Below are 25,441 nucleotides of genomic sequence, written 5' to 3' on the forward strand. Positions count from 1 at the left end.
TCAACAGCAAACTGCCCTCTGCGGTTCTTGTTTCCGCTACATTGTTCAGAGGGATGAGCTTTGATGCTCACATCGCATCACCGCTTCTACGTCGCAGGCAGACGCATATTTCTCGTTTTCCCACGCGCTGATTGTCAGCAAAAGCAACGTGAATTTAGTTGCAACATCACTCTACAGTACAACGGGCTCGCTGCGCGGATTAAACCTCATCTGTCGGGCAGCGCTGCTGGTAAGTAAGACTGTTACAACCCATTCCGAGTGAACACGGAGCGGCAGCCCCTGTGTGCTGGGAGGTTTCTACATGCTGGAATGGTGAAAGTAAATAATTAAATAATAATAATAAAAACTACAAAAAACTAAAACACTGATTTGTTGTAACTGGCGTCATTGGATCACATGACATTAAATTTAATTTGGCTGCCACGAGTCTTGATTTGATCATTTGTGTCAGTGCGGTAACGTTGATTTTTATTCGCTGTGTTTGGTTGGATGGAAAAGACTTGGCTGCATCATAATGACATATGTTCTTGAATTAAGTGAAGCACAGACATTCACTATGTTCCCTGAGATCAGTGGAATTAAAATTACTTGCCAGCATCTCTGATCATCAAGCAGTGTTACACTGGGGCATATTTCTGCCCAGTACTGATAGTTCAGAAGCAAAGGAGCTGCCTTTGCATTACTGCATCAGTAACATAGTAGCTATTGTCATCAAGAAGTGTGGGTAGTTTTGGATACATCAGCCTGTGTGCTGCTTATTACTGCAGTCTCAGAAGTTTTAACTTTGCTACATACTCAGGAACGAAGACATTTCTACTTTAAACATTATGTTCATTTCATTTCTCATATCAATATTTCCCACCATATTTGCAAATATCTCATTTCAAACTTGTCATTCTACACAGATTTGCTACATACTCAGGAATGTGGTGGGACTGAAAAGCTCACATTTAGTCTTTTGCCGATCTGCTGCTTTTCAGTTTTATTATGTTGCATTTAATGGGGCTTCCTAATACTTTCTTCAGATGGTAGCTGGAGACAAAGTGGCTGATGACCATGCCCTCTGCAGCAGTGACTCTGCTGTGAGTCCTGCTGCTGAGTCCTTGAATCAGTCTGGATGAAAACCAGCTAAGCTGTGTTGAAAGCACATCTGCCTTCTAAACATTCATTTTAGATTGGAATTCAATCAAACCCTTTTACGCTGGTTTATGCAGAAATACAAAATGATGAATCACTTGAAGTAATTTAGCAACAAGAACAATATAAGTGGATAAGAATAAGAATGAATTTTATAAAAAAGGTGCTTCATTTGCCATTTTATGGAGCCCCTAAAGTCCCATAAAGTGATATTTTTTACAAATCCTGAGCTGACAGACCTATATCAGTAACCTTTGTTTCATGTCTCACTCTATTTCCTGTTACTTCCTTGTAGTAATAGTATGTACACATGTTTTACTTGTACATGATAGTAACTTGTTGACACATGGCAATGCAATTTTTGTTAAAGATGTTAACTTGTTCAAACAAGATAATTAGTTGTTCGCACACAATCAAATTTTCGCACAACATAATAACTTGTTCGTACTGGATGATAATTTGTTCGTACTAAATAATAACTTGTTTGTACAGGATAATAACTTGTTCGTACAGGATAATAACTTGTTCGTACAGGATAATAACTTTCTTGTACAAGATGACCACTTGTTCGTATAAGATAATAACTTGTTTGTGCAGGATAATAACTTGTTCGTACAGGATAATAACTTGTTTGCACAAGATAATAACTTTCTTGTACAATATGACCACTTGTTCGTATAAGATAATAACTTTTCCGGACATTTTGGAGGTTGTTATTTAGTTCATTTAGTCACCTTGAGTTCTGCTGCCACAGCATTGGGTACAGAAATTCAACTAAATTTCTCACACAGTCATATGGGATTAGAGAGCCTTACTGATCTATTGCCAAATAAGATTTCCCCTTTTCTGTTTTTTCTGTCTTGTTTCTTGATTGCGTGGGAACGGTTACATTTTACGTTGCTTGGTTGGCACAACTCTTGATTGTAAATGTCTGTGCCAGGATAAGTATCTGAACCATGGTGGCATCATAAAATTGATAGGCTTTGGGTACATAGATAGATTTGATTCTTTGAGGCTGTTGCATTTAGTCACTGTAGCAGCGGCTATATAAAGAGATTTTGCTTTTGCACAGATGTTGGATTTAATGGCGCTTAGAGATGTTTTGCATGTGGCAACTTGTAGCAAATCAGATGAAGCGCCATGATATGCTTTTCTGCAGTAATGACTCACTCCTGCTTGAATCAATGAGTGTGGCTTGAAAATTCTAGTGAATACACACATGCCCTCAAAACATTAATCTCAGGGAAATGTAATCATACTCTGTTGGACAGTGCAGTGAAGGCCTCCATGAGTTCTTGAGGGGGTTTTTGTGAATGTATCAAATTAAAAACATCTTACTGTTATAGAGTTTAGTCACGTTTAGCCCAATAAGAGCAAGGGATATATTGGATTGCCATCTTCTGAAGGTCTGGGGCCCCAGGTTCACTGTGTGTGTGGTTAATAGGCTTCTCTAATCCTATCCTGTATTATCATCTAATTGTGAGACCCCTGTCTTATTTGAGGATCCTGTTATTTCAGTTTAACGTGATAAATAGATCTGTTGATTGGTTTATTTGAAGGGCACAGAAGACATACAATGCTTACAGTGGTGGTGATGTGGGTGTCAGTAGGACCCACAGCTCTTTTATTGCGTCAAGAACCCCAAATAGGCTAATCTGGCCTTAAATATAAGAACTGCTTTCAGAAGTTTCAGAAGTAAAAATCTCCTTACATGAGGTTCCCAGGTCAGATTATTAATCAAACAATGCTTAACAGTGGTTCCTTCTTAACATGAGGAAAAGAAACCTCTGGTTTAACTCATTAGCTGAATGAAGAAGACATGAAAAAAGGGAATGACGGTATTGCTATTTGAAGGTAATATCCCATTTAATGTAGAATTGATTGTAATATTATTTAGGTTGCTTCTCATACAGTATTCTGTCCTTTTCCTGCCACAAACCTGGAGTAGACCTCCTCAATCATCCCCCCTAATACCGCACGCAATCCCAAGGTCAGCTCTAAAAAACAAATGAGGCTTTCTGCTTACACTTCTCATATATTGCTTATTATACAGCCATCATATTTTTTTTTACTGCACCTCATTTTGATGAGAGGCCTTCTTCCTTATTCTTTGAATGCATGCAGTCAACCATGGAGACATCGATTGCAGGTTGGAAGGACCACAAAGTCCAAAGATACGTAATCTTGGGTCAGTATCTTAGTACGCGCATGTTCCGCGATGAGAAAATGGAAATGGTCAACACCTGCCAAAATACAACTGAGCAAACTTTGTCTTCCTAGAACTAATTATGACCACATTGATTTTCAGAGAAGCGAGTAGTGTGAGACGGATGTACTGAGTCACCAAGGCTGATCTTCCCAGGATGTGTGCTGGCGCAACCCACACACAACGTGGAGGAAAAAGAAGAAAAGAAGCAGAGACTTACCTAAATTGCGTGATGTTGAGTGGATGAGAAAAAACACAGGATGGGCGGAGAGCAACAAGAAACAGCATCAATGGTGAAGCAATTATTGATCAGTTACAGCAGAAGTGATGCAACAAAATCAAACCATGAACATGAGCTTGGAAATGGGTCTTAGGCTGTCCCAGTGTGTTAATGCAGTGGTTCCCGACCTCTTTTACTTGATGTACCCACGTGGCATGAACTCAAGTGTCATCATTGACACCTCCCATCATGTTCCCAGTGTGTTTATTTAATCTGATTCCAAACTGAATGTTATCCAGCACAATTAATTATATACAAGTTGACTTTGTGACAGTATTTTTTTATACAAGTGATTTGTTAATGTTTACGTTGGTTTAGTCAAGTTTGCATTTGTACTCAGTGGAGGAATCTGGACGTTTCATCCATTTAGACATTTGTTTTAGCTTGCTAATGCAGCCATATTTTGCTTTTGGCTCTCATTCAGCCATCTGCCTATTACTTTCAGCTGTTTCAGCCATTTATCCATTACATTAATTATTTGCTGGTGGCTGGTGTTCCTGCATCTTATTTGATAAAGCTGAAGTACTTGGAAGATTTTGGTTAGTATCCACATGGTTGAATGCACTTATTGTAAGAAGGTTTAAATAAAAGTGTCACCTAAGTAAATGTAAAATGTAAAAAAAAAACACGCATTTATTACTTTGAACAAACTATTTCACTATGATTTCAGCTGTTTGTCCTTCACATTTGAACTGTTTATTTGTTACTTTTGCCCAACTACTTCGGCCACTTATCCATTAGATTACTTTTAGCAGACTGTTTGAACTTTCTGCTGGCTCACTAAATAGTTTTCACGTGCATAACGAATTGAAATTTGGCTCTAAGGAAGTTGCCGAAAAGGATTGGGATATTGGAGAAAAGCTACATTGAAGAATGAAAATTCACCCTGACTGCCAGAAAAGCACCCCTGCGGGGACTGACCACATCTCATCTACTGTACATTCTACATACTTGTTATTCCTATTTCGGTCCCGATGTCATTTCACATGCACTTTTTGAAGCGACAAGGGTTGATTATAGCCTGCAATTTCTTTGAAAGGTTTTCTTCATAAAAGCGGTCAAAATGTTACAAATGGGCACCAGATTTAGCTCTTGTGACTGGATTAAATTCTGGGATTATGCGTTTTAGAGTTGATTTTCTATTGTGAGCAGAACGCACATGTGATGTTTTTTTCGAGACTGTGTCTGAGGTTGAGAGAAATCAGGTGGTAGGTGAAAGGGGTTTGGAGAAGAAGGTCGTTTAGAGTCATCATTTATGTCCGTGCCGACCGTGCTGCAAGGACTTTTGCTCTGCAGATGCAATAAATCTCACAATAAATAGCTTTTTTAGGCCTTGCATTCTGTGTTCAGCAAATATTAATGGTACATGTCATCATGGTGGTGTCGCTGCGTGTGTGTGTGTGTGTGTGAAGACACATTCCCCCAGCTCAAAGTTATAACAACCTTCATGCATCAATTTGATTGGTAATATTGATTAATGTGAATGTAATAATTGCTGCTTGTTTACATCCTTACTCAAAGCGACTGCAGCACAATGACACCATAAATACAGAGCTCATATTAATACCAGCCAAATATGTTTGGATAAATACTTAGCTGTGATAATTAGCTATTTAATGACAACATTAGCATAAGTGCCTATAGCATTAGCCTTGTCAATCCTCACCTTCCCTGGGAATTTGGGAGGAAGGAGCTTTAAGCAATAAACCTCTGACAGCATTTTCCCATGGAGGGCTTTTGCCGGAATAACTTCCACTGTGCTGCCTGACTCATCTTTAATCACTACAGTGTGTGACTAAGCTCTTTAAGTGGTCTGTCTGCATTTCTTTCGTGATCCACGGTTAGACTTGCAGCAACGCTTTAAGAGCATCTGTGGTGGGGGGCATTTCTGACAGGACAGAGTCTCACTCTGCTGTTGCTCCGTTGGTCCGTCGCATCTCGAGGACTGTTGCCAGTGTCAGTCAGCCGGCCAACGTGCCTCACGGCATCGTGCGGCGCAGTGCTCGACCCCCTCCGCTCTCCCAGTCCCGGCCAGCCCTCCCTCCGCCCCCCCCTTCCCCCCTCGCACTGTATCATACACAGCCAGCTATTGTGCTGCTCTGCTCTTGTGTTGCCTGTGGTGTCTGTGAGGAGGTCCTGTGCCTTCTGTGCCTCCTGTGCTTCACGTTCCTGGGAGCTACAGTATGTCCAGCTGTTGAAACTCCCTCATGTTCAAGGCGATATGTAGTCTTTTATACTGGATGTTGATGCAAATAGAGGGATATAGGGCTATATGTAGGGCTTATTTACGTCTTTAAAATGTCAGAAAATCTGAAAAATACCTATCAAAATTTCGTTGAGCATGGGCTGGCATCTTTGGATTGTTGGTCTTATTTGGCTAACAGTAAAAATGACAAAAAATATATATAAATTGCAATGATATATAAACAAGTCTTCACATTTCAGAAACTGGAAGCCTGAAATTTTTCCTTTGTAAATGTAGTTCTGCTGCATCCATCCCAGAACCCTTGTAACAAAGTGTAATGCTACATACAAAAATCTGTGATTTGCATGCATGGAGTCGCCTGTTTTGGAGCTACAGTCCATAGTTCCCTAATGAAGTGTGAAGACAAGTAGAACAGGAAGAATAACAACTTAATTGTGCAGCTAACCAGTTGCTTTCATGTGTCAGATAATGTTTTGCTTTTCCTACAGGGGGAAACCCAGACTCATTACAGCTGCACCACTGATGATTTAATCCTTGGAAATGACAGAGGAAAAAGGTAAGACTTTCTGTTGTAAGATTTTTTTTGCTGATATATAATTGGTGGCTGCATGGTTCCCTTGAAAACTTAGGCATAAAATTTACAATATTTAGACGTGTTAATCCTAAAGCAAGTTAGAAGAATTTGTACATCTTGGAACTACTAATTTCTAACAACTGAGTTTTAAGAGGTCAAACAGTGATGTGATGAATTGAAAACAGTGAAAAATGTTGACTAATGGGTAATAAACTAATGAACACAGCTGTACCAAGCACAAGTCAGCTCTACAGTGAACACAGGCACAGAACAGTTGGATCCCGTGCTACCTTTCCAAATCACAACAGGGGAGAGGAAAAAACAGCCACCTTGCTTGTTCCATAAAAGAAAAAGATGCATTTGAGGTTTGCTCCTCTCCACATTCTTAAGCGTTTTCGTCATTTCCTAAACAACAACCCAGGAAACAAACAGCCCAGCCTCATATCCGGCTCAGGATGAAAACACACCCATTCCATTATAACACCCTGATTCAAGAGGCTGCACTGTCATATTGTATTTCAGAGTGAGTGGAGGGACTTGAGTGTCCATATTACAGAGTGAAGTCAGCACAATGTCCCTGTGGTGGCTATTATTGTGCAAGTTTTGGTGCACGTCAGGGATGGACTGGGAATGATCCTGAGGTGTTCCCAGGCCAAATGAGATAAATATTCTACCTTGAGCAAAAAGGAATGCACCACAGTAATTGTTTTATCTTGATTATCTTGTTTTCATAATCATTAAATTTACTTAATCTACCAGCCCTTGTGCAATGGCTGCATTACTGGTGACGCTGCACCAGTCTGTCCATCTGACGCTCCATTTTAGAATCACTCATGAACAAGATCTCGACATACTTGAACTCCTTCGCTCGGGACAGCAACTCACTCCCAACCTAAAGGGAGCAATCCGCAGTTTTCTGGCAGAGGACCATGGCCTCAGACTTGGAGGTACTGACTCTCATCCCAGCGCTTCACACTCAGCTGCAAACCAGCCCCAGTGTGTGCTGAAGGTCATGGTCTGATAAAGCCAACAGAAACACAAATCTGCTAAGAGGAGAGTCGAGCTTCTGAGGTCCCCAAAACGGACGCGCTCCTCACCCCGGCTGCACCTCAAAATCTTGTCCATGAATATCACAAACCGGATTGATGACAAGGAGCAATCTCGATGGAGTCCAGCACCTGCTGAAAACATGTTTGACTGTGCAGAAAATAGGGACACAGCTCTCACTTATTATATACATGGACTGGATTGCATCTGCCCCAATACCCACAGTATTATAACATTAAATAAAAAGTATGTAAATATGATAGTGTTAGTGTAATATTAAAACTGTATGTTAATTATATAAAGTTAGTATATTCATTAGAATTACCTACCATTCATACAATATCAATTCTACATGGATAGTACAACAGTTTAAGAAACACACAGCCAATAATTATAATTTTTTGGGGTTTTGTTGTCTCATTAAATCCTTGTACGATAAAAATGTTTTTTTTTTAATGCTTGTTAATAATCAGAACCATTCATGCATAACAATGAGTTCAGCATTTCGAAAGTTGACTGTTAGCAATCTACCTGTTCACCCATCCAGGCTGTGCCACGAAAGATGATACTGAGGAGCGCATCGACTTTATGAACATGTTTTTTTTAAAACTGCACCTGATATAGCTAAATACCCTGCCAGCCAAACCCAAACCTTGCTATTCTTATCCTTATTGTCTTGCCGCTTCAGCTGCAAAACCTTGACGCACAGTTGAACTGGTATCTTTGGTCTTAATGGGCCGCTGCCAGTGCCTTCAGGCTCACTAGGCTGAGGTTTTTAAGAGCGCCAAATGAATAATTTGTTATTCTATAACCTTTGGCTGCATCAGCCTCAAGGCAGTAAACCTCTTCTCTCTCTGCTTTTCAACACCATCCTTATGTTTCTGTGCCTCGTCTTCGGGAGGTATCAGATGGGGAAAGGGGCGGGGCCCAGGTGAAGTTAGAATGGCCTGGACTAAAGTAATTGGCTGGAAGAGAGTGTGCCCAACTGCAGGCAGAGCTAGCCAGAGCTAGTCAGCCACACAGCGCTATTTTCGGGGGCTGGGGTCATTTTAAAATCTCTATTTTTTGCAGTGCTCTAGCTATGTGTCTCACTTCTGACAATTTGGTCCCACATGATGTCTTGTCAACCCGGTCCACAGGGCGACCGGCCCAGCTGGATTTCTCCTGCTGCTTCCCATGGCCAGAGTGTCTATGGTTTGCATGATTTACTAGTAGCTTTACAGCAGTATCACATTTCTGTTGTTGCAATGTAGCAAGTACACGTGTACACATGCACATCTTAAACCAGATATTCAGATATGCACTCCGGCAATTCACTATTGATTTTCCGTGCTGCTGCGCCAGGCCTGTTTACTGTACGAATGGCTCTGGCCTCAGGAGGATTGAGGATAAGATGTGCATTGTGCATTAAATAGTCAGATGTGTGCAGCGTTAAATGACTTTTAATCTCATCTAAGCCGTAATCTGAACTCTCACTGAAGCACAACTGCACCATGCGTCCAGTGCTGAAACTGATGTGATGCTGTGGGATTGCAAATGTCCCTCAGTTCAGATCCTCTTAAACTGATAGGCCTTCATCTGCTGCCCTTCTCTCTCTCTCAGCTCCAATCTCTGTCTTTGTCTTATTCTTTCCGTTTTTTTTCTACCTCAGTGTCTCCTTTTAGGTTTTTTTCTCACTTGCATCGATTTGTTTCTCTGCCACTCCCATTTACGTCGGGTCAATTTGTATGTGGGCGTGTGTGCCTGCGGGCTACCCTATATGACTCAATTAACCACTGCATGTTTTCTCTTTCAAATGACGGTTATGCTGTTTAGAAAGCAGTTAAAAAGGAAGTGCCAGTAAATGTGGTCTCTCTCCTTTGTGGAAACTTCACCAGGGTAGCCTCATGCACTGTGTAGACATGAGAGGACCAAGCACGTGAAGATGTCCCAGAAGGCAACTAAAAGTAAGCTCTTTTGCTGTGGGTGGTTGAGGACATCTGTGCATTTTTGTTGTTGATGTTTTTTTTTCTGATATGTTGTGGGCATACAGCAGATTACTCGAACAGGGCTTTTTTCTGTCTTGGTATTCAGGAAAGCGTTAATCTTATCTGTATCATGCAACGATGAGAGGATTACGGACCAATATTTACTTTGTCACCGATTAATGATGAGATCTATAACACGAGCTCAGTATCACCAGGTACTACAGCTTTTTTGCCTTTAAAGTCAGCAGAATGTTAAAACTGGTCACAGATTGAAATAATCTACAAGCCCTACTGTAGAATGACACCTCACGTCAACATACTGCATTCCCCAATCATAACCATCCCTACTGCAGTGTACAGCAGTAGTCTTGTTGCTGTGCTTGTAGCTGCACATTTAGCCTCCGCTCAAAAATGTCAGGTCTTGCTTCCTCCAGATTTTGCCCTGTGTAAATACACAAAGCTGTCTCGCTGCTTTGAGAAGGGTCCTTGCCTTTGTACCGTTGACAAAGTTTGAAATATGGTCTGTCACTGAATGTCAGTTACATTAGATTTCTTGGTACTTGTTAACTTTTCTCCCAAAGGGAGAAGTTAAACATTTTTCAGTCTCGTCATCACCGTGAGGTTGCCAGGTAACTCTGCCCAGGCAAGACATAACTCCACACATAACCTCCTGTAGCACTGCAACTTGTCATTTTTTAACAACATGATAGAACAAATGTTATATTTGGACTAAGCCTGGCTGGCTGTGTCTGCCTTTCTCCAGTCCTTTTGCCAAGCTAAGCTAACCAGCTGCATGCTGTAGCATCATATTTAGTCTACACATGAGGGTTTATGGTATCAATCTTCTCATCCAACTGATGGGAGGAATTTCTGCAAATCTCCCCAAATATTTCATATTAACACCTAAATATGAATTAATGGAGATACCTGTGCTTCTCATACTGCCCTGTTATAATTCAAAAGCATGCCACTGGTGTGTGCAGAAGCCTGCATATGAATGGAGATGATGAGTGACATTTCCTGTCTTTGAACAGCTCAGAGCTGGGTTTTCAGAAACTCCCTCACTCTCCCTCAAATCAAATCAAGCTCATGATTACAGTGCATATTAAATTTCACACAAATGGTCGAGTGATTTCACTGGTATTTAAAGGAGAACAGTTTTATGCACATGCTGTATGTTTAAACTCAAAGGATTCTCCTCAGTTTGCAAGCTTCACGCTCTGCTATCAAATTGAAACCATAATGGGAGGAGTGCTTCCTGTACAACTGTGCAGTTGTCTTTAAATAGCAACACATCCTGGGTAGCATTATTATTCATCTCAGTTTCACCTTTCAGTCGCCGGCCTGGTAGTACACCTGTGTTAAATGGGATGCCAGTTCTTGAGCAGCACCCTTTATTTCCTCAAAAGCTTTTATATATTTAAAGCCAATCACTGCAGCTTCCTTAGCATCACAACATCAAAGACGTCTCACTGTAAGGTGCCAAGATGTTTAAGCCACACTGTGTTGTATGTGACGTTTGATAATCCTGTTTTTTTTAATTATTGTATGTTTGCCTCTGTTTTCTTTGACTCCAGCATGGTGCCTTAGGCTTCTCCTAGTTCTCCTCTTCTTCATCTCCTTTGTCACATACTACTGCTCCTATGCCATACTTCAGAGGTAATTACACACATATGAACACAGCCGTTTCTGTCTTTCTTCTTCCTCTCTCTATTTCTCTGGTATCGAGGTCACACAATTCAAAATTGTCCTTTTCTTAAAAAAAAAAAACATGTAAGCATGAAGTCTGTACAGTGCTGAGTCACTAAAAGTTGAGAAGACGAGCCACATTCTGATCATCTGAGCTGCTGGTCAAATCAGGCCCTTGCATATGCCCATTCTTGCACTTTTTTCAGTGTTCTGGCCTCAGTTACTGGCACTCTGTGTTTTTTTAGGGATTCAGCAGTTGTTTTCATGCCAGTTGTGGCGATTGTCTGTCTTTCAGCTACGGCGGCACCAGCAAGTCTCTGAACAGTAGCAAGTCGCCGTGTGGTGGCTGGCTAACCCAGCAGAAGTGGGAGAGCCTTAACTTTAAGTGAGTAATGGCATGTCTGTGTTTTTCTTACAAACTGGAGGGAGTGGATGGCTTATTAAGGGAGAAAGGTATGCCAACATTTTTATTTGAGTGTAAGGTGCCAGGCTCCTTGGAACCGTTAGGACTGCTTTTTACCAGTCATGAAGGAAAAGCATATGTTAGTGAGAAAGAACAGGACTTGTAATAAGAAAGGATTTTCCATCTAAATCATGATTGCAGTAAGTTTCAGCCACTCAAGTGGAATGTGTTGATGAAATGGTTTGAAAGGGAGAGTTGATGTAAAATCCAGTGTTAAGAATGAGCTTTTGATAAAGTGGCATTGTTCAGAGCCGGACAATAGCTTGTTTATCCTCCTCAGGTTCTGCCTTGTTCAGTAATCATTGTTCCACAACCCTGAACCCCCTCTCATTTATTTTCTCTTGCTCTATTATCAGTTTATTCAGCTGTATATTGACTGTTGGTCTTTTTGTGGGCTCTGTTCTGTTCCAAAATAGCGATATGGTCTCCATCTGTGGTTTTTCCCAACCTCCTCCAAGGTCACTGTTTATTTCTTCAGCTCAGTAGACCTTCCACTGCCCACCCTTTGACCTTTTAAGCAGTCAAGTTTCATGTTCTCTGTGTTTTCCCCTGTAAAGGAACATGACTTGCATTCTCACGTCATGTTGCCGGTTGCTTGTTCTTGGATTTTCACATCAGTCATTACAGTCACAGGGAGGCCTTCCAGGCAATCACAGTGACATTTCTCTAATTAGACCCCTCCATGGAGATTTATCCTGATCTCCTGCGAAGTGCTAGCAGGCACATGAGGGTAATAAATGTCTGAGAGACTCACTGTCAAAGACAGTAGGTCATAAACAGCTGGAGTCTGAAGCCTGCGAACACAGAATAGCAACACTTTTACTTATTACAACCTGCCTCACTCCACAGGCTCTGTGGATATTATTGTTTTCTTTTCCCCTCTCCTCAGCAGAGAAATGCCAACAGAGGATTTTAATGAGGGGGATTGCTATTGAGTGACATCATGTAAATGGCTGGCTTGCTTATAATGAGTCTGGTTTACCTGCTTAATAGATACCAGAACATTTGGGAAACTGCACATCAAGCTTTTCCATGTGCCAGTGTCAACACGGCACTGTTTGGCATCACAGTTGGTATTGTCCATTGTGTGGTAGTAGTAGTAGTTTCCTTCATCCTCGCTGCCTCACGCCTCATTCATATCCTCCCCTCTCTCTCTGCCACGGACCCTCCTGTAATTCATCTATACAGTGAAATGTTGTAATTCCTGCTCTGACATTTTTCACGCAGCATTAGCAGACAGAAGCAGCTCTTTCTGAAACTGGAGGATTTCTTCTGGCAGGAGCATCTGTCAAAGCAGGCATTACCTTATGGTATTAAGGGCAGCGGTATGTTGATTTTCCATTATCCTCTGCTCTTTTTACTCAGTTTAGTCAGCACATGTTTCACATCCTGTTATTGCTGGTTGTTTTATGAAGGTCTATGTTTTATACTCTGTTCATGTATTCACACATCACAGGTCAAGCTCACAGAACTGAACTTTCGCTACTCTGTCATGGAATTCATGATAAATTAATGAAATCGGCGATGCTTTACTGTCATAAAGGCAAAGCGTTCAAACGAAAATGTTAAAAACCTTCATTCTGGACCACACTTTTGTAATCAAGAAATTAGATTCCTGACGTGGGGTTTTGATTGAAACAACGCACAGCAATCTTTTATGTGAATTGCACTTCTGTGTTCAAAGTTTTCACACCTTTTTCAACTGCTCCATTTCTCGCTTCCCTCCCAGAGCTGCTGCTACTGAAAGTTCTTGCTGTAATTGCAAATTATCAGGTGCCAGCCAACATTCAAAAGTAAGTGCGAGCACACCTAAACCAACCCGGAACATGATAACTAATCTAAACATTTTATCCCTGCAACCCAGATTTCTTTTTTTTTTTGTTTGTTTTTGCACATTGTTGTCATGTATTTTATTTTACTGACTAAAGTCCATGGAGCAGTACAGTAGTAATTGTAAAATACTGCACTGTAAGTCCAGGATTGGCACCAACAAATATCTAATAACTGACATTACGGGAATATTGTGCTAAACTCTCTGATTGGTTGAAGATGTGTTCCAGATGTGTTCACCCTGTAATAGGTTTTTAGTTACTTCATCACTGTGATTATGGGTATATATGGGCTGCTGGTAGTGCCTCATAAGCAGCCACATAACTGCTCCTCATAAAAGTCGGGAAAGCACCCTTGGGTGCTGTTGCTTTGTCACAGATTTGTCAGTTATGTCTCTGTTCCTGACTGGACAAAAACTTCCAAACACTCAGCTCAGGACATGAGGGAGGGGTGGGTGAGCATTAGTGTGCCACATTTGAACTGTGTGCGTGTGTGTTCGTTGTTTTTCTCCACAGCCTTGAATGCAGAACATGTGTAGTCATAGGCAATGGCTTCGCCATCAAAAACAGCTCCCTGGGAAGCATCATCAACAAATATGACGTGGTCATCCGGTAAGCACAAAGGAGAACACCTTAGGAAAGCATTGTTATTAGTGCCATCACATTCACTTAGTACCATTGCTCATACATTTTCATACAACTTTTTGATTAAACTCCAAGCTCTACATTTTCGAAGGTGACTCTGCTATGTTTTCTACCTAACAAACCATGATTCATCAACGATAATCATACAATTTATAACCACCTCCAAGTTTCAGGATTGTTAGGACTGAGAAATTGGGAACAGACAGATCCTTGCTAGATGACCTTATAAAGGAAATGTGGTGAAAGCTGGACATAAATTCACTTGGCCGTACACTCATGATGGACTGTATCCGAGTGTGTGACCGCCTGACCCTGACACAGAGCCGTCCTCTCAGCAATTAGCAGACTTTTAGGTCAAGTGAAGTTCTTTAAAGGAGAGAGGAAAGCGTTTAGTTTACTCAGGGACAAAGGCACTCTGCAAATCTGACTTTAGAGCCTTGGAATGAACACATGCATTCTGAGTTTTTATAAGCCTCTTTCAAACAGCCAGAATTTGGCTTGGCCACAATGCATTTTTCTCCCCCCCGTCAGCCCCCCTCTCCCCTCCCCCCCTCACATCTCTCCGTCTCTTCTCAGAAGCTAATAGTTCCCCGGCCAAGTGGAGTAAGGTTATTGACATTCAGAATTCAATGCATGCCGGAGACCTCGACGTCATCAGGCTTTTTCTGTCATAGTAACACCGTTAGACTCTGTGAAAGCCTGAGGAGACTCAAGTTTCCAGAGTGCAGACTAATCATTCATCCAAACAAGGTCTCAGTCTGTGCTACCGTGTTAATTATTTGGTAAAGGTATCAGTTAAGATGTGGTCTTTGAGGTTTTTGTGTCAAAAATGTGTTGCTCAACTGGAACACGCATTGCAATGATCTGTCTTTTGGTTCAAACAAAGGACAATCGATGCGTTCGTGGACACGGGAAAAAATGCTGCCTTAACCTTGTTCTGCTCTGCTCCTCAGCCTGTCTGAACTTGAAAAACCATAAATTCATCAAAGGAAGTGAAGAAGAAAAGTTATCATTCACGTTCAATGCGTAACCCCGAGACATTCACAATCACCCGGGCAGAGAGAATCATGTTATTGTGAAAACAGCTAGCCTGGTTAGCCAGCAGATCCCTCTGCCGTCAGGGACAGGCCTCTGCTCCACCAGCTTCTGTAAATCTTCTGCAAGCTGTGATTGGCACTTCTTTCATCTGTCTCTCTGAACACATGAAGCATGTTTCTGGGCTTTATTGTCCATATTCTAAGGCAAATTGGCACCCACTACAGAAGCTGCTTTTAGAAATCAAACATCGACTCATTTAATAGCATACAAAAAGCTACAACTCCCATGAAATGTATTAGCCTGGCAGTGCAGGCATTTACATAATGATCCATTTGTTTCATCCATATCCATAATGTTCACCAAAACTCTTCTCTAAAGTAATTTTTCAGACTTTTTATTTGTAATCTCTAAAAACGTTTCAACTTGTCTGAACTGGCCACAGCCCCACGACTCGCCCATGACTTGGCACATGACTTTTGTTACGTTTAATCTGTGATAGTCTGTGACTTAATTTGAAACGGTTCAGGTTGATTAGATTAGATTACATTGTTCTCTTTTCAATAGTTTTAATGTCCTTATCTAGACATATTGAGTGTTGAGAGAGGCTCTGTTCCAAAGCCTAGTTATTAGCTTAGTTACAAATGTCATTGGGATTTAGAGTTTGGTTTTCTTACCTCTGAAACACAACCTGAATAGGTTCGGTTTCATTTAGGTTTCTCTCTGTGTACTTTCGGGTGGATTGCAGGGACAAGTGTTAGAAATTCTATATGTAAAATTGAAATTTCTGTGGAAACCTTACCTTGATAATTTGTTTATGCAGTGCCACGTTTCCAAAATCTCTGCAACGGAGGTGGCAAAAGGAAAGTAAGCATGTGCAAGAATAGACACAACTGTGAGAATAAGACCCAGGTTGCAAATGTCGCTTTCAAGGTTCAGCGTTTCAGAGGTCATGATGGGATTACACTGTATGATTAAACAAAGAAAACAAAAACTAAATTTCTCATGAATGATTGAAAAATTTAGTAAAACAAACCAGGCGATTCTTGTCCCTGAATGCACTATCGTGTCCCTCCCTCAGGTTGAATGACGCCCCAGTGCGAGGCTATGAGGAGGACGTGGGCAACAAGACCACAATGAGGTTCTTCTACCCCGAGTCGGCCTCTTACAACCCCGGACTCCACAACGAGCCTGGCACGCTTATGGTCCTGGTGCCTTTCAAGCAGCAAGATCTACGGTGGCTTAAAGAGATCCTATATAATGAGAAGAGGGTACAGGATATGTGTGAGAATGCACTCTCTCTCACACAAACACACACACACACACACACACACATTCCAACTCACTCCGTCTTGTTTTCTTTCGCTCCCTCTCTGCCTCACATTAACACACTCCTTTTAGCTCGTTTTCCAGCCCTTGCCAGCCATCCATATCAGGAACAAATACTTAAAAGGTTCGACTTCAGCGATGCCAGTCCCCTTCAGAGTTAAATGTAGTTTCCATCGCAGACATCCTTCACTCTGTTGCTCCCGGCACCTCCGGCCTCCTACTGCTGGTAGTTGCAGGGTCATTACCTGCTAATTTGCACATCGATTTAGTTGCCTCCAGACATGTGGGAGTCATAGGTTCAATTGCATCTCTGTTTGTGTAAATGAACTCAGTGTGCAAACCAAAGACTGCTATTTTTTACTCTTTTTCTGTCCCTTTGTTCCTTTCAATTCCGCAATATCGCATTTCTTATTGCTCTCTGTGTTTATGTGTGCACTCCAGGTCAGGAAAGGCTTTTGGAAGCCCCCTCCCCAAATCTGGTTAGGTGATGTCAGTAAAATCAGAGTGCTGGATCCCCACTTTCTGCACCAGACTGCAGACAGACTGCTCAAGATCCCTCTGCATCCAAAGAGTAGACAGGTGAGAGATCGCTTCCACTTCATTGTTTTATCAAACCAAACTTAAAGTTATTGCTCTCTGACTGTGGCTGCTATACTTCTCCTCTGCTGTAGCTCAGTAATATTGACCGTTTCTGCCATCCTCAACTATATTTTTCCACCAGAACCTTCCCTCTATTAGCTGCCTGACTCCCATACCTCCCTTTTTCCTCTTTTCGCCCTTCACAACTTCCCACATGAATGTTAACAAGGCTGGAGGAAACATCCACTGATTAGCCACAGCTCCTCCAGTGATACGTCTTGAGAGCTGTGATAAACAGTTTACTGGAAGATGTGTTTCTCTTGAAATGTAGCTGGGTCAATAGCAATTTTGTGGATCCAATTACTGCAAAACATGATGAAGATTAGCTTCTGCGTGGCATTCTGGCATCTCATTACAAGATAAGCTCCTCATGTCTTTACAGGCTGCACAGTGAATCCCTGGGAAATAATTGGCTTTTGAAGCAAAGCCAAATGATTGTATAAATTTCAACCAGATGCTCTGTTTTTAGAAAAATCACAGTTCCCAGTGTTTTTTTTCTTTTGGTGGTTTTAAGGTTTAGTTGCTCAGTAAGCATGTTTTGTTTGGCTTGTTACGCAATATTAGATGGATAAAGTAAAAGAGCGACAAGATAACTTCAGCAAAACATAACTAAGAAAAGTGGAAACACAGCGATTGTGCAATGAGAAAACATGAAGCATAGCATTTTTTTGCAGTGCACCATTGATCTGTTTTTGTTTCGCAAACTGGACCTCATCTCCCTCTTTGGCTGAGGCGATTGGATCTTGAAACACACTGCGATTTGACTTGGACTATTACTCATGTAGAATGATGCTTTTATTGGCCCATTGCATCCCATCTGCCATGTGGGGCTTGTTGTGCGTTCAGTGAGGATTGTCTCTGACATGAACCTGAGCCGAATGTTTTTTTGTTCTGCTTGTTCCCTCTCCGGAGCCCTTTTTTGTCAAAGAGTGTGTGTGTGTGTGTGTTTGTGTGCGTGGGGGGGTTACCCTTTTGCACTGTAGTACAAACACAACTGGCTGGTGCATGAGAGGAGTGAGCAGTGGGAGGGCAGCGATCCTACAGGCGATCAGCAGGCTCGCCCATCAGGATCTCTGCACCATCTGCACAGGCTGTATGGAGAGGGCCAGGGGGAAGAGCGTGGTGGGCAGGAGGAGGAGAAAGATGGAGGGAAGTAGCTATCAGGAGAACTGGGCCCTACAGCTAGTTAAATTTTGCTGAAACTGAGTTAGCTTCATTTTGGGCTGCAATATTATATCTTTTCTCTTAACCGATGGCCATTTAACATGCTGAACATACTAGGAAACCTAGATTTATCTCACTATCTTCTTTCTGCCTTACCTTCTTCTTCTTCTCTGCCAAATACCAACAGGAGTCCTGACTATAGCATACCTCCTCTTTGCGGACACGCCACCCTTCCTGGTGACCCTGCCAGATAGACTAGGACCTCCTCGTCGTACACACACACTTACACACACAGGCATAAAGTAGTTGCAAACACACACGCAACCACTTCTCTCCTTTTCCCTTCCTTCCTTTTTGCTCTACAGGCACACATGCACACGCATAACCCTGATGTTCGCACCCGTCTCCCCAAACACAGGCTCTTGTACTGTAGGTCTGGGTTGCAGCGGTGACAGTATGCAGCCCCCCTCGACCCCTCTCACCAAGGCTCCATGGGCCTGCGTCCAAACTATGCGCCAGGCCGCTGCAGAGCTCTGGTGTTCGGCCGTGTGCTGCCGACCACATGAGGCTAGTACACACAGATTGTCAGCTGTGTCCCATTGAGGGGTTTCTGAATTAAAGAAAAAAGACAGTTGCGCTCGGTGCAATAGGAAAATGATCCGGCTTAATGTTTTGCATAAAAGAGAACGTGTTCAGTTTCTTATCAAGTCTGTCGTTGTCAAATCACCTCCTGCATCACCACAGTAGCACTCAGAGTAGATAAGAAGGATCTCTTTTTGTTAAAATGTGCAATTAAGCCTCGCAACATGCACACGCAGATAAACACGCAATTCTGAATACACATGTACTAATCCTCTTTCTGTCGTTGGTTTCTCATCAGGGAAAGCAGAAGTAGAGAGTCGTCTTAGCCGTCTGAGAGCTTGACACTTCAGATAACTTTAGGCATGACAGATACACATTTATGAAAACACCGCCCAAGCAAAATGCACACAGACACACACACACACAAAGCATAGAAACAAGGGGAAAAGGTCACAAAATGCGCAGCAGAGACTTGAGGAAGTCATTGCTTCCGGTCAAGAAATAACACACAACGCCCTCTAAAACCACAACAACAGATTAAACAATTGGGATATAACGCCCCCAGGTAGCTTAAGAGTAGCTGATCGGATAATTTTGTTACTTTTTGACAGAGCCAGGCAAGCACTTTCCCCCTTCCTCTAGTCTGTATGCCAAGCTAAGATAACTGGCAACTGCTTCATTTCAAAGGGACAGATATGAGAGTGATATTTACTTTCTCATCATCATCAACTGTGGGGAAGGAAGCAAGTAAAAATGTTTAACCGTTCCTTTAAAGAGCCTGCTGCTCTGTTTGGATGGTATCTGAAAGTCTATCTAAAGTAGATTATATTAACATTTGAATAATTTATAAGGCAACATTTTATCTGACTCTATAATTAGCTGACAGCGGACCTTTAGTTTTGGTCAAAAAGCAATACTTTGGGCAATCATTAAACCTTGGCTAGTGGATACGTGGGAGAGAGGCAGCAGTAAACACTGGTACGTGCAACAGAAATTTCCTCGCAGGCATGGTTCTCACAGAGGAAAGTTGATGATAACATGGAAAGCTGTCGAGGAGAGAGACATGAAAGGGCGTTTGGGAAAGTGCGCAGCATTTTGGGGAGGGTTTCGTCTGTCCTTGTCGTCATGTGGAAGTGATTCTTCTTCGTGCCTCTGTGAACGTGGATAATCATTGACAGAGTCAAGGGAAATGGCCAACAACACAGGGGAATCTCACAGTAACAGTACGCCAGCGACAGCACAACAAACACGTCTCAGCTCATTGAAGCTCACGTTAGTTTTTAGTTCCAAAACGATGTCAGTGGGGCCAGATAATGTCACTTTATTTGTTTTTGTTTGCAGCACAGGCAGATCAGCAGTGACAAGCAGGACAGTAAAACGAATTTAGCACTATTTGCAGGACAAAGATTTCTTTTGTGTTGACCCACACAGCGTTTTGACGCAGAGACAAACATGGAGCATTGGAAGCACGGCCAGAGGGGGAACACATGCCACAAAGATACCCAGCTGGAGTCAGCGTACACCAGGAAGCCCGTGATTTATGTACAATGTCCTGTACAGTCACGAGGCTGACCAATCCCTGCATCGGTGATACCAGCTCGTGTTTACACTGCCATAAACAAACATGCACCCCTTCTGCTAGACTTTGGCATGTTTATTGTTTTACCAACACTAAATTCACCACCTTCACCTTGATACACCCTAAGTCATCATTATTTATTTGTTTATTTATTAGTTTGTTTTATTTAGTAACATTATTAATTGAATTTAGATCACCGGTGTGTATGAACGAGGGAAAAATCATTATCCCAATTTGTGGCCCTCCTCACATCAACTCTAGTCTGGCATTAGGTGGTGCCTAAAGTGCTTCCACTTAATATTGACTTGAAGGGGTTCAGCGATTCGAAACTTCATTCTGCCATGGAGGAGATTTTCTCTTGATCAAATCTTAATTAGTTCATTGCAGTCAGCAAAGGGAGAAAATTCTTTAAATATGCAGCAAATGGAGCATCACAGTGGGCTTCAGTCCTGGAGCGAGCATCAATGATTCAGACTCAGCTGAACGTATCGAAGTGTTGGGGACATAAACTTTCCAGAGCAGGAATTGATTCGAAAAAAGTGCCTTCAAACCAGTTCTGCTTACATGAACAAAGGGATTTAATTGGGGTAATTTGTCCATTCAATTTATTTGTTTTTGGTAAGTATCCTGACTGCAGCGCTTTGAAATAATTGTGTCTGAGAAATTGTAGGACTGCATCTTATCCCTTTATCAGATTGTAGACTAATGGCAACAAAGTTTGAATGTGAGCGTTCATGGCTGGTGCCTTAGATCCCTCAGTTACGGGGGACACCCATCTACTTTTTTATCTTGTCAGATCTGTGTAGATTGTTCTTGTGCCATCCACTCACTAATTCCTGTAAGGCAATTAACAAGGTCGTCAGCACACCTCTGATTTTTTTAGATGAAGCAGAAAACTGTTTGTCATCTGCATAACAGTGTGAACATATACTGTATTTGCTGTAGGCAGAACCTAATAGCAGACAACACACAAAAAAAATTAGGTTCTTGAGTCAACACTCGTGTTTTTATCCTTCCTATAAGGACAGGTTAATACTGCATTAAATGCTGCACTACAGTAAAAAAAAGCAACAAAATACAGTAGCATGCTTTTTTTTTTCTTCTTTCTTTTTTCAGATATTTTTTTGTATCAAATGTGTCAGTGAGCACTTGGCCTAATTTGTATTTATTTTTTGCATTTTTTGAAGATAAACCAATTTCCCAATTATTTTGCGCAAAAATAATTAGGTGGTAAATTAACCTTACGTTGCACTGCCATCAAGAGTGCTTGTCCTCAGAAGAGGCTGTACTGAGGTTTTGAGAAATGTGCTGGAAATGTTTGCATGGTGAGACTTATGTTGAGTGCAGTATCTCTTCTATCAAGCAGCCAAGACCTTCAGGGTACAGGCAGTGCTGTGTAAGAGAAAATACCGCTGTGCTGAACAAATCAGCAGTGACTGCATTAAACCAGAAAACTGCATGTTGTGCTTTGACCTAATGTTAGCTACATTTTCTCCGAGCTGCAAGGCAGTAGATATACATAATGAGGAGACAGCTGAATAGAAAATATGAGGATTATCTTTGTTTGAGATCAAAAAATGAATTGAACAGCTTGGTCAATTTGATGCACTATTGCCAACGTAAGAATGTTCTGGTAAAATGCTGAGGTTGTTTTGGTTTGCCAGAAGCACTCGTGACATTGCAAATTACAAATTACATAGCATTAATTTTGCAGATACTTTTTCTCGAGGCGATTCACAGTAAGTGTGTTCAGCCTTTGTTGGAAAAACAGCTAGACGTCATCAAAAGCTGTTTCTTACACAGTTTTGTAAGTTTTGAGGTGCACTGCAATTAATGCTGAGGTCTCTAGAGAGCATTTCGCGCATGTTTCTGTTGCCCTCTAGCACCATCTAGTGGTCAAATGAGAGGCTGCAGCTAAGTCTTCGTGTTCCTGACTGCTAGAAGAGTGCTCAACACTAAACTGTAGCTTTCACGACACAACGGATGCATAATCAGCATTTAGCTTTTTTATATAGAGCAAGCATTTTTTTTACGTTTCTGTAGATCCCTTTTAGTAGAGCTTGTTTTTGTTAATAGAAAAGTGGTTTCCAATAGTTTTTTTTTACTTTCAGCTCATTTCATGGCGTGTTTGCTGTCTGCCAGGGTTTCTATTTTTGACGCTGTGAGTCACTAGTGTCAGCAATTTTGAAGTCCTACACATAAGGGCTTAAAAAGTATGCATGGAGACACAGAATTATTGCAGTAAGCTGTCATTAAGTTTGGTTTGTTCCAGAAGCCAGTGCATCCCACCACGGGTATCCTTGCTGTGTTCGTTGCTCTCAACTACTGTGATGTGGTCCACATAGCCGGGTTTGGATACCCCAACTCAAGGAGCCAAAAGGACCCTATCCATTACTACGGAAAAGACACCATGAAGTCTATGAAGGTGGGCAGCAGTCCTCTGCAGTACTCAAATGTAGTCTGTGTGTTAACACGCACGCTGGAAAAGCACTCAGTTCCCTGAGTGCTGATGATCAACTTTCTCTCTGTTGCAGAATTCCTACCATGACCTCAATCATGAAGCTGAAGCCTTAAAACAACTGGAGGATTCAGGAGCCATTTTATACCTGCACCGACATTTATGATGCACACACTTTTCCAGTCGATTTAACCCAAAAAGATAACTGAAAATCAAAATCCTCTTTGAGTGCAGTTTTGGTCACCTGATCCAAATCAGATCGTAATGTGCCTTCTGGAGTGCGACTCGACATTTTGCTGGTGCGTTAAATCATGCGGTGTCACGAGCGAGGCTCTGAAGAATGTTCATCTCAAGACGTAAAAAGAGATGGAACTGCTTTTCAGGCAGCTTTCCTTTGATTTGTCAGGTAGATCCACCTTTGGTTACATGACCCTGCACTTTGCATAACGTTTAAAGGTTTGCAGCTTTTATGGGTTTTGAATCACAAGTTCAAGTTAGTTTGCAGGACGCTAACTATTCATGCGGTGACCCAGTTGTCTGCTTGTGATAACCCAGTCCCAGCCAACACATTACATCAGATAATGTGGGATTTTGGATAATTCCAGTGCTTTGATGTTGCTTTTAGGGACATGTGATATCATGGGATTATAACTGCTGCATCGTAGGAATCGAGCGTTTCAGCTCAAATGTTTTTGTTTCGTTTTTTTTGTGCAGAGATTACATGCATATCACTGAGCTGTAAAACTAATCAGCCTGGATTATTTCTTGCTGTATACGCTCACTATGGTTTGAGATTCATTTTCAGTTTTATCAAGTCTGAATATTATTTCTTCTGAATTAAAAATCAGTTACAGTAAAGAGGTGCATTAGAATCTGTCGGGATTAATGAGAACTTCCACTTCAGTGTGTTTTAGTTTAAATGAAAGGAAAATGAATTGATTACAAACCTGATCAGGCGGTCAGGTGGATTAGAGTCACTTTACTTTTAGATTTCTTGGACTGGAAATACTACTTGTATTTTGCTCATTCGATTTTTAATTGCATCAATTGTCTTGTTTTTGTTTTTTAATTTATTTAATCTTTTTTTTTTCAGAAAGTATAATAGTCAATGGTGCCACTGGATATTTTTTATTGTACAGGATGAAATAAATTTTTAATTAAGAGGAAATCAAAATCAGTTTCATTTGATTCTCATTTAACATCCACATAATTAATCTTGTTTGTATCTTGTTTCTGTCCACATGAATTACCAACAGGCTCATGTGCCCACTGTATGGAAGTCACTGCTCTTGAATTCGTTGAACTGAGTGAACCTGCACTCACTGTTCATTTTAATACCACTAGATGGCAGACAGCCTCTGCTGCATGCATGCTGTGCACCTCTACTGCACTGCACATGGTGCAGTCATGCAGCAGCCCATGTTAAACTGCCGGGGGGGTAATGGTAGCAGCAAAACTAGCACTAGCACACATGTTAGGGAACACATGCACAGTGTGAACATCTGGAAGACCAGAAAATAGCGCAATGCTAAAACCGAGATTGACTCACACGTATGTGCCGCCGGCGACAGATGTTAGTGATGGTTTCTCCTGTCTTAACACACGACCCTCTATTAGTGTTGACATGAATTGAGTTGTGCTGTTGGCATTTATGAAATAGGCTTACTCACATGGTGGTACAGCATCAGCTGTGACAGGGTCCAGTCCATCAGCTGAGATCAGAATGACAGCAGGCATTTGGTGTGCTCTCAATGTACAGTATGTACAGTGCATAGTAATGCTGTAACTACTACAACTACCATCTACCACTGATAATGATCATTGCAGTAGGAGCTTGCTGCAGTATTGAACCACATTCCTGATGTTCTTTTATAAAACGTCAACTGACGCACACTTTTGAATTGTGACGTAGACCTTCTCATCAAGGTTAGACTGTGAGAAAGCTACCTTTCTGCTGTAAGTTAGATGGAATGTGTCTGCGATTATACTGGCACAAATCATGAACTATGAAGGGTCTTTAACGCCATGCACTAATTCTGCTATTGTACGTTAGCACATCTGTGTGTTCCGCTCTGCCTAAATCTGTGTGTTTTGCCTGCATATTGCTGATACAGAGGACAATCCTGTTTGCAGCAGGGTAGAGACCACAATCATACGCCTACCCTCATATTCGGTTCACTAGAATTGTCAATTGTTAGTCAGCTAACTGATTTTCTTGCCACTGAAATCCAATCTGACAGAAAACAAAACATCCTTTTCATCCCATTTAAAGCTCATCATTTCAGTTCTGAGAGCCATCCATTATGTGTGGAGGGGGTATTGTCTCACGCTGTAAAACCATCCCTTTTCACCCCTGCTCATGCAGTCGAACATGTTTAAAAAAGCACACAAGCTGAAGTTTTGCATTGTTCTGAATGTCTCTACCCGATATACAAAACCTCTAATTTAGTACCTGTGTTATTTTTTCAGAATACATGAAATCAGATGGACTGTTGATATGCAGTTGTTTTCCCAACAACACAGGGGAAGTGTTGAAGAAAGAGCCCCATCGCTTCACACTTGACGGGCTGTGTTCACTTCCCTTACACAACAGGGAGTTACATAATTGAACA

General features: G+C 41.6%; 1 protein-coding gene across 2 annotated transcripts; it reads left to right on the plus strand.

The window, feature by feature from the left end:
• Window positions 1-23,995, plus strand: st3gal4 (ST3 beta-galactoside alpha-2,3-sialyltransferase 4). 2 transcript variants are annotated; one of them, XM_041940614.1, is made up of 12 exons: window positions 1-229; window positions 6,318-6,385; window positions 9,328-9,396; window positions 10,995-11,076; window positions 11,402-11,491; window positions 12,797-12,894; window positions 13,299-13,362; window positions 13,915-14,010; window positions 16,160-16,349; window positions 16,849-16,986; window positions 22,647-22,796; window positions 22,906-23,995. In XM_041940614.1, the coding sequence occupies exons 3-12, from the start codon at window positions 9,375-9,377 to the stop codon at window positions 22,993-22,995; spliced, it is 1,020 nt and encodes a 339-aa protein (XP_041796548.1). In that variant the 5' UTR covers window positions 1-229; window positions 6,318-6,385; window positions 9,328-9,374; the 3' UTR covers window positions 22,996-23,995. The 2 variants fall into 2 exon arrangements, with proteins under 2 accessions (XP_041796548.1, XP_041796549.1); XM_041940615.1 differs by lacking the exon at window positions 9,328-9,396.
• Window positions 23,996-25,441: the final 1,446 nt, after the last annotated feature.

This window comes from Chelmon rostratus, chromosome 7 (assembly GCF_017976325.1).
Source record: "Chelmon rostratus isolate fCheRos1 chromosome 7, fCheRos1.pri, whole genome shotgun sequence".
NCBI lineage: Eukaryota > Metazoa > Chordata > Actinopteri > Chaetodontiformes > Chaetodontidae > Chelmon > Chelmon rostratus.

Coding starts and splice junctions, on each gene's coding strand:
- st3gal4 (XM_041940614.1), top strand. CDS start 9,375: ATGTCCCAGAAGGCAACTAAAA. Junction 12,895..13,298: donor TTATGGTATTAAGGGCAGCG/GTATGTTGATTT, acceptor CTTCCCTCCCAG/AGCTGCTGCTACTGAAAGTT. Junction 14,011..16,159: donor AAATATGACGTGGTCATCCG/GTAAGCACAAAG, acceptor TCCCTCCCTCAG/GTTGAATGACGCCCCAGTGC.